We start from the raw sequence: 13847 nt of genomic DNA, 5'->3' as shown, positions 1-13847 counted from the left end.
ACCGACTACAAAATGTTGATGAAAATACTATCAGAAAGGATAAAATATGTATTGCCTGAGGTTATCTCGGAGGGGATGCGGTCATTTGGTCGAATGCATTATGGTCGAATGTCATTACATCGAATCCATTAGGTCGAATTGCTAAAAGGTCGACATGATTCTAGGTCGACATGGGAAAAGGTCGAAATGATTCTAGGTCGAAAGGTCATTAGTTCGACAGGTCATTAGGTCGACAAGGTCATTAGTTCGACATTGTCTAGGTCGACATTCACAAAGTCGACATGGGGTTTTTCACTGTTTTTTAAACCGACATGTGCTGACAGGCGGTATTTCATGCCCTACCATCCACTAGGGCGTGGTGGGAGAATAAAATAGTGTGCCGAGCGTAGCGAGCGCAGCGAGCGATGCGAGGGGATGCAGTGCACTTTAAACTGTGTCCATGTCGACTGTGTTGACATTCAGGTAAAAAAACAGTGAAAAACCCCATGTCGACTTTGTGAATGTCGACCTACACAATGTCGAACTAATGACCTTGTCGACCTAATGACCTGTCGAACTAATGACCTTTCGACCTAGAATCATTTCGACCTTTTCCCATGTCGACCTAGAATCATGTCGACCTTTTAGCAATTCGACCTAATGGATTCGATGTAATGACATTCGACCATAATGCATTCGACCAAACGATCCCAACCCTCTCGGAGGACCAGACTGGTTTTATTTATGGGCGTCACTCCGTGGTAAACGTACGCAAACTACTGGCGGTAATTCAACATATAGGGATGAAGGGTGGCTCAGGTGACCAGGCTGTACTTTCACTAGATGCTGAGAAGGCGTTTGATCTGGTCACCTGGGACCATTTATGGGAAACCTTGGGGAGATTTGTGTTTCCCCAGGGCTTCGTTGATGTTATTAAGTCCCTATACTCACAGCCTACCACACAAGTGGCGTGTAATGGATACCTATCGACCCCGTTCCGGATTCAGAGGGGAACCAGACAGGGATGCCCGCTGTCTCCACTCTTATTCGCTCTGGCTTTGGAACCACTGGCGGTGGCGCTCCGCACGGACTGTATGTACAGGGGCATCACTGTGGGGACCACGGTGCTGAAGGTTAGTTTATTTGCAGACGACATGCTCCTGTTTGTCTCAAACCTCCCTGAATCTCTACCGACTATAAGGAAAATAATAGATGATTTTGGGTCCTTTGCAGGATATAAGATCAACTATCATAAGTCAGAAATCCTACAGGTGCTAGGACCAAAAGCTAAGGGAATCCCAGGTCGGGTTGCTTTCCCCTTCAGACTGACAACTGACACCATTAAGTATCTAGGCATCCAGGTGCCTGGGGAGATCTCGAGGTTGTATGAGGCTAATTTCCACCCTATAGTTGCTGAGATTCTTAGGTTGCTAGAGGTATGGAGGTCTCTGCCATTGTCATTATTGGGAAGAGCAACTGTACTGCAGTCGATAGCCTTTCCAAAAATATCGTACTGCATGCAAATGATTCCAGTACAATTATCAAAGAAAGATGCACAGAAACTAAATAAAGCCTTCTTCAGCTTTTTATGGCAAGGCAAAAAGCCACGCATTTCCCGAGAAAAAACTTACCTTAAGAGAGCTGATGGGGGACTGGGGATACCTAATATTTTGGCTTTCAACCAAGCAATATTCATGCGATATATCCTAGACTGGCTCCAGGGAACAAACTCATACACTCATAAAACTTTAGAAGGGGATGTGATGAGTCCATATTCGTTGGCAGGGTTGCTCCACGTTCCACGGGCTAAATTACCACAGCAGGCCAGGAAAAATATTTGGTACTCTTTACCTAGAAGGGCGCCAGCGATTGAAATCGCGGGCATCGGGGGTAAAAAATCACGGCCATCGCGGGTACATTAAAATCGGGTACCCGCGATGACCGCGATTTTCCCATAGGGATCAATGTTAAAAACGGTGATTGACCGCGATTTTAATGTTAAATGCCTCAATGCCCGCGATTTGGCCATAGGAATCAATGTTAAATGGGCCACAGAGCCCTAATAGTCACCGTGAACTCTGAAATGGCCCCCACAATTGTTACCGCCACCCCACGATCAACGTCAACCCGAAGCGTGGCGAGCGCAGCGAGCCCGCGAGGGGCGGCGGAACGCGTCCTCCGACCTTTTCATGCCCTACTATCCACGTCGGCGTGGAGTTGAGAATAGAATAGTGTGGCGAGCGCAGCGAGCCACCGAGGCCCGAAGCGTGGCGAGCGCAGCGAGCCCCGCGAGGGGACGCGGATACCTTCACAGGTAAACGCGTCCCCTCGCGGGCTTCACAGGTGTCCGCTTTTCGCCACGGACACCTGTGAAGCCCGCGAGGGGACGCGTATAACTGTGAAGGTATCCGCGTCCCCTCGCGGGGCTCGCTGCGCTCGCCACGCTTCGGGCCTCGGTGGCTCGCTGCGCTCGCCACACTATTCTATTCTCAACTCCACGCCGACGTGGATAGTAGGGCATGAAAAGGTCGGAGGACGCGTACCGCCGCCCCTCGCGGGCTCGCTGCGCTCGCCACGCTTCGGGTTGACGTTGATCGTGGGGTGGCGTTAACAATTGTGGGGGCCATTTCAGAGTTCACGGTGACTATTAGGGCTCTGTGGCCCATTTAACATTGTTTCCTATGTAAAAATCGCGGGCATTGAGGCATTGAACACTAAAATTGGGTCCAATCTGATTTTTAACATTGGTCCCTATGGGAAATCGCGGCCATCGCGGCCATCGCGTCGCACCCGATTTTTAGTGCATTCGATGGTCGCGATGGTCGCGATGGGCGCCCTTCTAGGTAAAGAGTACCAAATATTTTATTTAATGACACGTATTCTGCATGGGTAGGAATTAACAAAAGTTTAGGAAGGGATCACCAAAACACCAGGTACGACACTATCTGGGGAAACCCTTGCTTCACCCCTGGAATGACCGAGGTAGGGTATGACAGGTGGAAGAAGCAAGGCATAATGGCAGTCAAGGATGTGTTTGATCCAGGGGGTCAGATGCTCTCTTTTCAAGAGATCTCAGCTAAATTCTCTTTACCTAACAGAGATTTCTTTATGTACCTTCAGGTTAGACATTATATACAGTCAAAGAAAGGCCCCATGCTGGTATCAGGGAGGCAGGATGCTCTGCGGCAGGTGTTTAGTCTGAGCTCCACAGGACCGTACAGACTGAAGTATCTATATGCTGACATCCTTCCATCCTCACCAGAAGTAGTTTGGTCCGCTATGGTCCCGAAATGGCAGGGGGATATCCCAGGGATATCTTCAATGGAAACACTTCATAAACATATGGAAAAGACGTTGAAAATACTGCAGTCCACCATGTTACAAGAGGTACACATTAAAACCATGCATAGAGCGTATATCTCTCAGGCTCAGAGAAAGCATTTTATACCAGGGGAATTGGGAATATGCCTTAAATGCAAAGGCTCAAATGCTACGTTCTTTCACCATATGTGGGAGTGTGGGAAAATAAGACGGTTTTGGGACAGAGTGATGATGTTTATTAACACTACATGTGACCTGCACTTATGTAAGGACCCATTGGCAATGCTATGTGCCAACTTTTCTGGTTGGAACTTGCATGGGCGAAGGACGGAGCTGTTGCCATTCCTTACAGTGACTGTAACAATGGCAAAAAAAGTCATACTACGAAAATGGACAGCCCCGTCTCAGCCCCTTTTGCAAGAGGTTAAAATTGCCTTAACACAGTTGATGTACTTTGATAGAAGGGCCACTCTGCCCATGGTAGAAGAAGGTGTAAAGAAATTTCACAACAAATGGGGAGTTTATATAAGATCATTGGAGGAGGATGTACAACTACAGGTCATGAAGATATTTGAGGGCACTACCTGGTACCTGCTTAGGTCACTAACGGAAGGTTGAGACACACCGAGTCTGGAAGGCGGGAGGGAGGTGGGAGGGAGGGGGTTAGTTTTAGGGGAAGAAATGTTATAATATTTTATATATTAGTGTGAATTGTTAACTGGATATGTATACAATACAAATAGGGAGAAGAATAGGAGAGTTGATGGGGCTTAATTACATCTCTAAGTCAAAGGCATAGTAACGTAACATGTATTTGCATACAGATTGGAGAAGATGTATGATATATTGCAATGTGATCAATGTTGAACTGTGATGTAACGACAAAAGAATGTACCCAAGACGACAATGATGTTAACTTTTGCATTTTATTACTGTTGACAAACCCAATAAAATTGTTTTGGAAAAAAAAAAACATACCAGTATATTTTTGGATTGTGGGAGGAAACCGGAGTACCCGGAGGAAAACCATGCAAGTACGGGGAGAATATACAATGAGTGCCGTGAGGCAGTAATGCTAACCATTACACCATCCTACTGCCAGTCAACGGAAGAAGCGGGCGGACTTGGAGGCGGGGCTCAGGGCACTGCACTGCATCAGGTCCTTGTACACTACAGTACTGTAAAACACACCCGGGCATGCATATAGTAACTATATATAGATTCTATATACAATGAAATGAAATTCCTGGGGGTAACGGACGGTCGCGCTGCCGGGCATGCATATAGATTCCAATACATGCCCGGCTGTGTCCCAGCAGTGCCAATTTCCATTACCCCCAGGAATTTCATATTTACCCCATTTGGGGTAATTTGCACCTGTTCCCCGACCATTACTTTAAAGCATATTGTTAAGATTTGTTTCTGTATTAAAAAAAACAAAGGATCACTGACCTATATGGGGACATCTAAATTGGAAGATATAACCTTTTGAGCACAGTATACGGTCGTTGGGTCGACACTCAAAAGGTCAAAATGCATTGTGTTGTCCATTGAAGGTCGGCATGGTTGGATGGTCGATACAAGAATTAGATTTACAGTGTCTACAGTCAAAAGGTTAACATGGGGTTTTCACTCATTTTGAGCCGACATGTGTCGACCTTTAGTGAGTCGACTCAATGACCCATACTCTTGAGCACTATGTATGTGTGTATGTCTGTTCTATAGTTTTTAACCTCTATATTTCGCTGCCATGTCTACGTCATTCCCCTTATTTGAAATTTAGGGAATTACAGTACGTGCCGAAGGCACGCGCCAAACATTTACACCGTAATACCTATTACACGTCACACACCCATATTATACCACACGCCATAATGCCCATTACATATTATACCACACGCCATAATGCCCATTACATGCTAAGCCACACACCGTAATGCCCATTACACATTATGCCACACACCATAATACCTATTACATATTATACCACACACCATAATGTCCATTACATATACCACTAATGCCCATTTCATATACCACATGCCTTAATGCCCAAACACTGTAATTCCCATTATGCCACACAATGTAATGACTATTACATATAATACCACATGCTGTAATGCCTATTACATATTATGCCACAAGTGCCGCTTACCTATATGCTTGTTGCTTTTTGCCAGGGGTTGCAAGCTCTGACTGGGGTTACATGCTTGTTGCCACAGCTGGATTACCCCTCCTCCTCTTCCCTACCTCTCCCTCCCCACTGTTATCATGGGCCTTATTCTGGTTGGAGCATCCGGGCCGTACGCGTACGTCCCGGGGTTTTTCACGATCTGCGCATGTGCAGATACGCTAATGCGCCGGCGCGAACACTCCACAACGCTTACGGCCGGTGTCTCAACGTGCGAAAAAACCTGTACGCGAGTGTACGGGTAATGGGGCGGCATAGGGGCGTGTTGATGGGAGCGGCCGAAATAATGAGGGAAAATGGGCGTAAATATGGGCGTACACGGGGGTGTGCACCAAAAATGAGCGGTGCTACTACCGCACGATCGACTAAGGCACCGTTCATTTTGGACACCAAACAGGCGGCCGCCAGCTCAAACCACCCCTACAGATACCGCATGCCAGCGTGCGCCTGAGTTGGCTAATTAACGCTGATTACTACTCAAACACATACACCTGAATGTAATAAGCAATGCTGCAGTCTATTAACTCCAAACCATGATTTCACTGCCTGCAAGCCACACATACAGCACGCAAACACATTGGAAGCTTATGTTTCTATACTTCTCCACATTTAAAGGTTTGTTTAATTTAAGGTAAGAATCTTTTTATACGCTAAGGTAGGTATTTGATAAACAGACACATTCACTACGTGCTTTCATAGACTTTACGCAGTAGCACACTCAATCTACACAAGTCGACATGTGTCAACGTGTTCACTCTAATACTAACATAGGTTTTGTATTTAGGATACAATAACATAAACCACATCTAACACCTACAAAGGATGTTTCAGCAATGTTTGAAGCCCATGCCCACTATTTATCTTTATTAAGGAAGACAATTGAGTTAATAGAAAACAATAAGTGAATAACAAATAGATTAATTAATCAATTGTCAGATTAGTAGTTGAGAGGCAAGATTTGCAGGTCCATATATGTGAAGGGTATGCCAGCGTGCACGGACGTACGCTCACTCTCACGAGCGGTGACATAAGCTGAGTTTTCCATTGAAAACAATAGGGACCCGTCCGTGCAAACTGGCGTACGCTCAGATCTCCGCAAGAAGTCGGTGGGGAGACGGAGGAAAGACGGCCGTACACGGCGCCGTACGCTCAGTTGTACGCCTGTTGTCGGAGTACAAGGGCTGGCCCGTCCGCGTATGTTGCCGTACGCTCATTTGTACGCCACTCCCCTTCTACGGTATTTCTGCCCGTACGTAAGCGGCTGATTTGTGGGTGGACTTAACCCTAACGGCCGCGTACGGCTAGCGTGCGGTAATGGCGAACGTACGCACGTTTGGCCGCTCCGACCAGAATAACCTCCCATGTGTGGTAGCGGCAACAGCCGGGAAGAGCGGTGGACAACGCACCCGGCTCCGGCTATAATTAGATGAGGTCCGCGGTGCAGCTATTTCAAAACTCGAGGTGGCTCACAAGCCAATCGAGGCTTGTGGTCTGACAGCCAATCAGGAGCTACCACTGCAGATCCTTATTGGCTGCCATAACCACGAGCTCTGATTGGCTCATGAGCCGCCTCGAGTTTTGAACTAGCCGCGCCGCGGAGCTGATCTAATTACAGCCAGAGCCGAGTGGGTTGTCCACCACTCTGCCCGGCATTAAAGCAAGCCACAAATCTTGTCGCCAGGAAGCAGAATCTGGTCACCACGACAACCTGGCCCCTGGGTTTTGTCGAGCCCTGATACTATTAAAAAGCTATTTCTTCAAAAATTCACAACACCCCTCTAAAATATAGTCCCATACCCTCGTTTTCTGTTATTGAACCTTATAGACTGTTCGGGGCAGCACCCCCAATGTAGAGATCCAATACTCTTGGTTTCTATTAACCCTGTGAACAATGAGAATATTGGTGTGGAGTTAGACCTTTTGCCCCACTGGGGCCATATCCAGTACATTCCTCTTTTGTGTAAGATGTTTTCTGTTCACTGGCCTGTGATGTGGGCGGGCAGATGTACGCCTGCAAACACAGCGCTTATGTTAGCACGGGTGCATGTGCGAATATGTGCGACAGAGATCAAGTCTAGATTACCTTTTATATACAAACTTTATTTCACATGCAAAGGGGGTTTGTGAGTTAGCAGTGACTGTAGAAAATAACTTTGAAATGAGTGGAGACATATCTGTTCTAGTTCAGCAGCTCCATTTGGGGCCCCTTTAACTGCTGAAGCCCCCTGGTCACTGCCTCCAATGTCTCTGAGAATTACGCCACTAAGCCTAGATAGTAGATTGCCCATATTTTATTGTGTTTCTGTTTATCAGTTCTGCAGGAGATGGATCCACCACGAAAGAAACCATTGATAACTACAAGTGAGGTTACGGGCCTAGAACCAGCAAGAGAAGAAACTGCTCTACATGACCTGGAATCTGGAAATGAGACTAACCCTGAGTCCAGTGGGGCTCTTGTGGTCCATGAGAACCCAGAAATTACAAATGAAGGACAACTGGTGAATATTTGGAATTTAAACCCTGTGTATCATATACACCAGTATGAGGACATAGACATCTGCTCAAACTACCTGGTTGGGCGTTGTCCTCAGTTTCTTTGCCCAAAACATCACACGGCTTTACCATACGTATGGCAACTAAGGGACCAAAGTGAAAACACATGGTGTAGCATGGAAGACGGGGCTCAACAAGTCCTGGAGAGACTGTACAGCGACCCCGCTAAGGCACTAGTGACTGGAATACACCGGTAAGTGTGGGATTACTTATCATTTCATGTCCTATTACTACCCTATTGCTACTGGTTCCTTCTCCTCTTTTCCCATGAATGACCTCTACATGGCTCTTCTCTTCCTACCCAGGGGTTTTGAGATCCAAATTGACCTCACTTGCATGATGGTCCACAATAGTCAAGTGTTCGATTGTGTTCGTCGTCTCTCCACCTCCAGGTGTTCCAAAGTGGAGTTCCATACCATCTACAAGTACTACTATGAGGCCAAAGATGACGTCTGGAAGGAATATGGTCCGGTAGGGGATGGAGAGATTGTTGTCATGTATAAATATCCAGCTATACATGGGACCACAGAGTGTCCTGCCCATTGTGAGAACCCTTCTCACTTTGTACCATGAATCACTATTGACCAAGTATAAGAATGTACAGTAAATGTCCTTTAATCACTTTAGTGCACGTTGGCTTGGATATAGCATGTAGCAGCAATCACCTACGGGATAGGCAATCGACGCTGTCTAGGTCAACAGTTACTGGATCGACCACTCTTGGTGCAAGGCTTCTAGTTAGATGCCTAAAGATAGACGACGGGGGTCTACACTGACAGTGACGAGAGTTAGACGCAAGCGGGAGATTGATGGAGACAAGGTCAACAGTCACCATGTCTACACAAGTTTTTTTGATGCGGAATGTCACAGGGGTCCCTATGGAAACTGTATATTTGCACAGTTTCGTCTCGCATGGCTCGCACTTTATGCCCACTTGGATAGTAATGTACGAACCAAGTTCGGCTGCACCAAAAAAACCTGACGTTGTGACCTATTCTCCGTCGATCTCCCGCTTGTATCTAACTCCCGTCACTGTTGCTCTAGACCTCTTTGACTATCTTTAGACGCCTTCAACCAAAAGTAGTGCTTTAAGAGAGGAGAAGGCCTGTGTGCAGCCGCCTCCGTACGGGCTTCCTGCTCTCTAGCCATCAGTACTGTGGAGTCTGAGAATTAGGGACTGTAATACGCATGCACCGATCTCAGGGAAAATGGCTCTGTGCCATTTTTTGCTGCCTCCAATGGGGGATGCCAAAGGGGTGGATAATAGAAATGGATCCAGCATGTGTGGTGCGGGGCCCTAGGGAATCAGGAGAAGGGTAAATAATACGCCAGTGGAACCTACTCCACTTCCTGTAGTGTGTGTACCGGTGAATCAAACACGCCTGGATGAATTTCTCCATGGCCCTCATTCTGATTGACCTACACGCTGAACGCTGCCCGCGCGAAGGTCCACTTGACACTCACAACGCAAATCTCCCCATACGCATGTGAATTGCGTGCGGGGCAGAAATCATTCGATGGCCGGAGACCATCAAATGGTTTCTCTAGCGCTCGCAGATCTAAGACATTGTCTGGTGTCTTAGATCTGTGGTGCCCCTGTACAGGAAGAGGGTGGGCAGCTGGCATCCATTGAATTGCCATGGGAACGCACCTTAAACGCTGGGCATTCCCATGGGCACTGCCCGTGGCCGCCGCCCCACACCACGCGCCAACACTTCTCCGTGTGAACGTGCCTGCGAGTAATCAATCTGCCATGCCCGCTGCACGTGCGCATAACTACACATCGCTCCCCTGTGCGAACGCGCAGGAAAGCAATCAGACCAGAATGAGGGCCCAAATGTAAAATTTATATTATTGGGTGTCAGATGCTCAGGACCGGCCCAGTTTGTGGTAAGGTACTGGGCATGTCTCAAATCATTCATATGCCAAGGGGACGCCTGATAGATCTGTTTTATCTTAAACATAAGGCGATACTGTATATAAGAGTGGTGATGTCACTTCTATGCTATAAATATTAAAATACAACAGATAAGTATTTTTATGGACCATGGGCACGCCCCGTGTCCCACTTGTTCTGGTCTCCTTCTTTTCTATAACTGAGTCACTGTTTTCCTGTCCATCCTTTCTTGCCTCATGCAGGACTTTTTGAAGTGCATAGAAGACGGCCTGATGGACAATTGTGAAGAGGTCTTCTTTAACAGTGCCAGGTTCGTCTATTCTCTGCATCTGAGGAACATGGTCCAAACGAACCTAGATACCGGCACCGAGAGGAGGATGAGGAGAAGACCGGAATTCAGATCTCCTGCGTTAATGACATCAAAGCTCTGGTGAGAAGGCGGTAGACCTGATTCTACAAACGTTGGTAGAACAACTTATGGGTTACACACCAGACTGAGAGAAATGTTGGTTAAAATTTGCTACCTGCATCCAAAAAAGATGTACAGTACTTTCTGTAGCAGTATTAAATCATTGACAAAAGGCAGCTTGGAGGGACTGGGTGGGTCTTAGGTGCTGGGGGGCTGCGGGGACTATTGCTATGTCACTAGCGGGACCTGAAGATACTTGTCTGCGATCATGTCTGGCCTGCCCCCATTATAAATGTCTCTCCCAAAATGGGCACTGCCTCAGATTAGACAGCTATTATGGATGCTAGAGGAGGCGGTGGCAATTTTGAGAGGGACATTTTTTATTGGGCCATGTGTGACACACCCACGTCTGTTATGATTGGATGCCATTCTAATGCCAGAATGTGCCTAACTGTAAATAATAACGTTATTGGTAAGTGACCTGCATTTGCCCTGTGTGGTTATGAAGAAATTGTGTGTGAAAAAGTTATTCCAACAACCCCTGCACAGCAGGACCTCTGATAATGGTGAAAATGGCCTTTGATAAATCAAGCATAGAAAGCTAAGGGAAGCAGTTGGCATCTCTTTCCTCTGGATCTATAAATCTTGTTCTAAGTAGAGGTGGTAGAGGCTAGGTAAGAGGGTAGAACAAAGTAAATAAGCATGGGATAGACATAAGGATTTCCTTACATAGAAATAAGGATCACTTAGGGGGTTGAGGTAACAATATGGTAAAAAAAAATGGCAGACTAGATGGGACGAATGGTTCTTGTCTGCCATCAATCTCTATTGCTGGCTCTACTGGAGTCAGTAAATCTAGTGTTTCAGGGCTGCTTAAAACTCACAGCAAAATAAATTAAAAATGACAAACACAGATCTGTGTCACTAGAATGGAAGGGGAAATTCTGCTGGAAATGACTGATAGAAACTGTCATTAAATAGCTGTTTTTTGGCTGTTTTAGGACACTCTCTAGTTGCCTGCCCCCTGTTCGCTCCCCGGACTCAGCTGCACAGTGGAACCAGCACAGCACTGCTGGAAGCATCTACCCCGACACCTGGCTGATAACAGACACCTCGCTCATTTACGAGAAGATCCAGCTGACGTTTGCCGACAGAGAGTACTCGGCTGTGTATAGGTACTTCCACAAGACAATGCCGGAGCACAGCTATATCATCCACCAGATCCACCGGATACAGAACTACTTCCAGTGGGAGAAATATCTCAGGTGAGGTTGATGGCATAAATAATATTTGATTTGATATTGGCCCAAGGCCTGGGAATGAGACCACCAGTAACCTGCCTGCGTGTGCGTCCATCTTTTGACAGGTATGGGTCATTGGGTTGACCCATATAAGGTCGATAGGCATTAGGTCAACCACAGACTGTCAACATGGCTTAGGTCAACACATGAAATAGGTCAACATGGCTAAGGTCAATCGGGTTGGAAGACCGACGCAAGCATTAGTTCGTCAATGGCTAGGTCAACAGTCAAAAGGTCGACATGAGTTTTTCACATTTTATTTGAGGCAACATGTGGAGACAGGTGGTATTTCATGCCCTACCATCCACTAGGGTGTGGAGGGAGCCCAATGCATGGTGAGTGCAGCGAGCCATGCAAGGGGACATGGTACATGTCGATTTACGTAAAAATTCGGGACAAAAAATTTGAAAATTCATGTCGACCTTTTGACTGTCGGCCTTCCCATTGTCGACCTCATTGTTGATGCTAATCTACAACTCTTTCTTCTTAGAGTATTTCCATCAATTTCCTTACTACTGATATGCGGCTCACTGGGCAGTAGTTGCTTATGTCTTCCTTGGTTCCACTTTTGTGCAGTGGTACTACATTCCCACTTTTTCCAGTCCTCTGGAATTGCTACTATAGCTGGTGACTGGTTGAATAATTATATTAATGGTGCTACCAGCACTCCTTCAAGCTTGTTTGTATCCTTGGATTAATTTATCCACTTTTATTTTTTTTATTTATTTATTTTTAAATTTGTTAGGATGCACTTATTACATTTTTTTTTCGGAATATTCCTGCAACTTAATTGTGGGCCCTTCCCCTCGATAAAATAATTATTAAGATGATCTGCAATAAACAAAGTCTCCAAGGGCCTGATTCAGATTTGATCAGTGGGCTGTGAATATTCTAGACTAAGTCTAGACTAATTTGTCACTGCGATTGCCATGGGGAGATGGAGGCCACTGCTGATATCACTGGCCCTTCCATCCAATGACTGGGTGCCATCTGTGTTTTCGGGACACTCTGAGAAAATGCCAGGGCACCAAAAATGCAAAGCGGCACCCCACCATTGGAAAGGAGGGCCACTGATATCACTAGAGAGACTTATTCTAGAAGATTCACAGCCCATTGATCAGATCTGAATTTGACCCTTGGAGACAGGAAAGCATCTTATTGCTTCTTTACTTTATTAGCATTTCCCAGATGTATTTCTCTAATAATGGAATATCCTAAGAGAAGTGCAGCCCTTTTCCTCTTCCTGTTTACACTTAGTAGATGTCCCCATGTCTTCATGTTCTGTGGTGCTTATTTTAGTTGTGAACAGTGTTAAACCTCAAAGCAGCAGTTACACAATGTTGCAATTGGATTAAATGAAAAGAAATTACATTTGTGGTTCCTTCCTACAGGAAGAGGGCCTACATGTCTCGGCGTCCCGGCGGCACAGAGAAGAGCACATTGGAACGATATCTTTTCCACGGCACAAAGGCGGCCAACGTAGAGGCCATTTGTAAGCAGAACTTTGACCCTCGTGTGAGCAGGGTGACTGCATTTGGTAAAGGCTGCTACTTCGCCATGGACGCCCGGTATTCTCATGACTATTCTCATGCCACCGTGGATGGGAACCGATTCATGTTCCTCGCCAAGGTGCTACCGGGGCGCCCTTCTGTTGGCCAATCTTCGTACCTGCGTCCACCACCTATAAGCGCTGAGGACCCAGCAAGTCTCCTCTATGACTCTTGTGTGAACAAACTCCAAAACCCAAACATATTTGTTGTGTTCGATAATGACCAGTTCTACCCGTCCTTTCTCATCAACTACCGTGAGGTGCAGAACGTGGTCCTACTGGACTAGACCCTTATTCCCAGGGCCGTTCTTTCATTATTTCGCACCCTCCATCTTCTTTCATCGTCTTTCATTTGTATATTTGCTGACAAACCATTCATCACCGTATCCAACAGTAGGTGTACTGGCGTGTAGACAACTCTGGCACTACTAGATTGTAAGCTCCTCAGAGCAGGGCCCTTCTGCCGTCAAAGCCTTTTCTTCACATTTTATTCACGGCTCTCCCATACTCAAACACTCAGTGACCATCTTCCTCCACATACTCATCTCCATCTTTGGCCACCAGCCCCCAATAGTCCATTGATCAAGTCCTCATTACTTTTTTTTACCTGTACTCTATATTTGTTATTTATTTACTGTAATGTTGTT

General features: G+C 46.3%; 1 protein-coding gene across 1 annotated transcript in view; it reads left to right on the top strand.

Moving 5' to 3' along the window:
- Positions 1–13847, top strand: part of LOC146072854 (protein mono-ADP-ribosyltransferase TIPARP-like) — a 40504-nt gene extending 26657 nt beyond the window's left edge. The window contains exons 2-6 of the mRNA XM_083180041.1: positions 7805–8237; positions 8350–8515; positions 10184–10371; positions 11352–11615; positions 13043–13847. Of these exons, the coding sequence (XP_083036167.1) occupies positions 7816–8237; positions 8350–8515; positions 10184–10371; positions 11352–11615; positions 13043–13487 (1485 nt within the window). The 5' untranslated portion in view covers positions 7805–7815 and the 3' untranslated portion in view covers positions 13488–13847. The remainder of the gene's footprint in view (positions 1–7804; positions 8238–8349; positions 8516–10183; positions 10372–11351; positions 11616–13042) is intronic.

The sequence above is a fragment of the Crinia signifera genome, chromosome 4 (genome assembly GCF_055691185.1).
Source record: "Crinia signifera chromosome 4, ASM5569118v1, whole genome shotgun sequence".
NCBI classification, from domain to species: Eukaryota; Metazoa; Chordata; class Amphibia; order Anura; family Myobatrachidae; genus Crinia; species Crinia signifera.
This window is presented reverse-complemented; position numbering and strand designations above follow the sequence as displayed.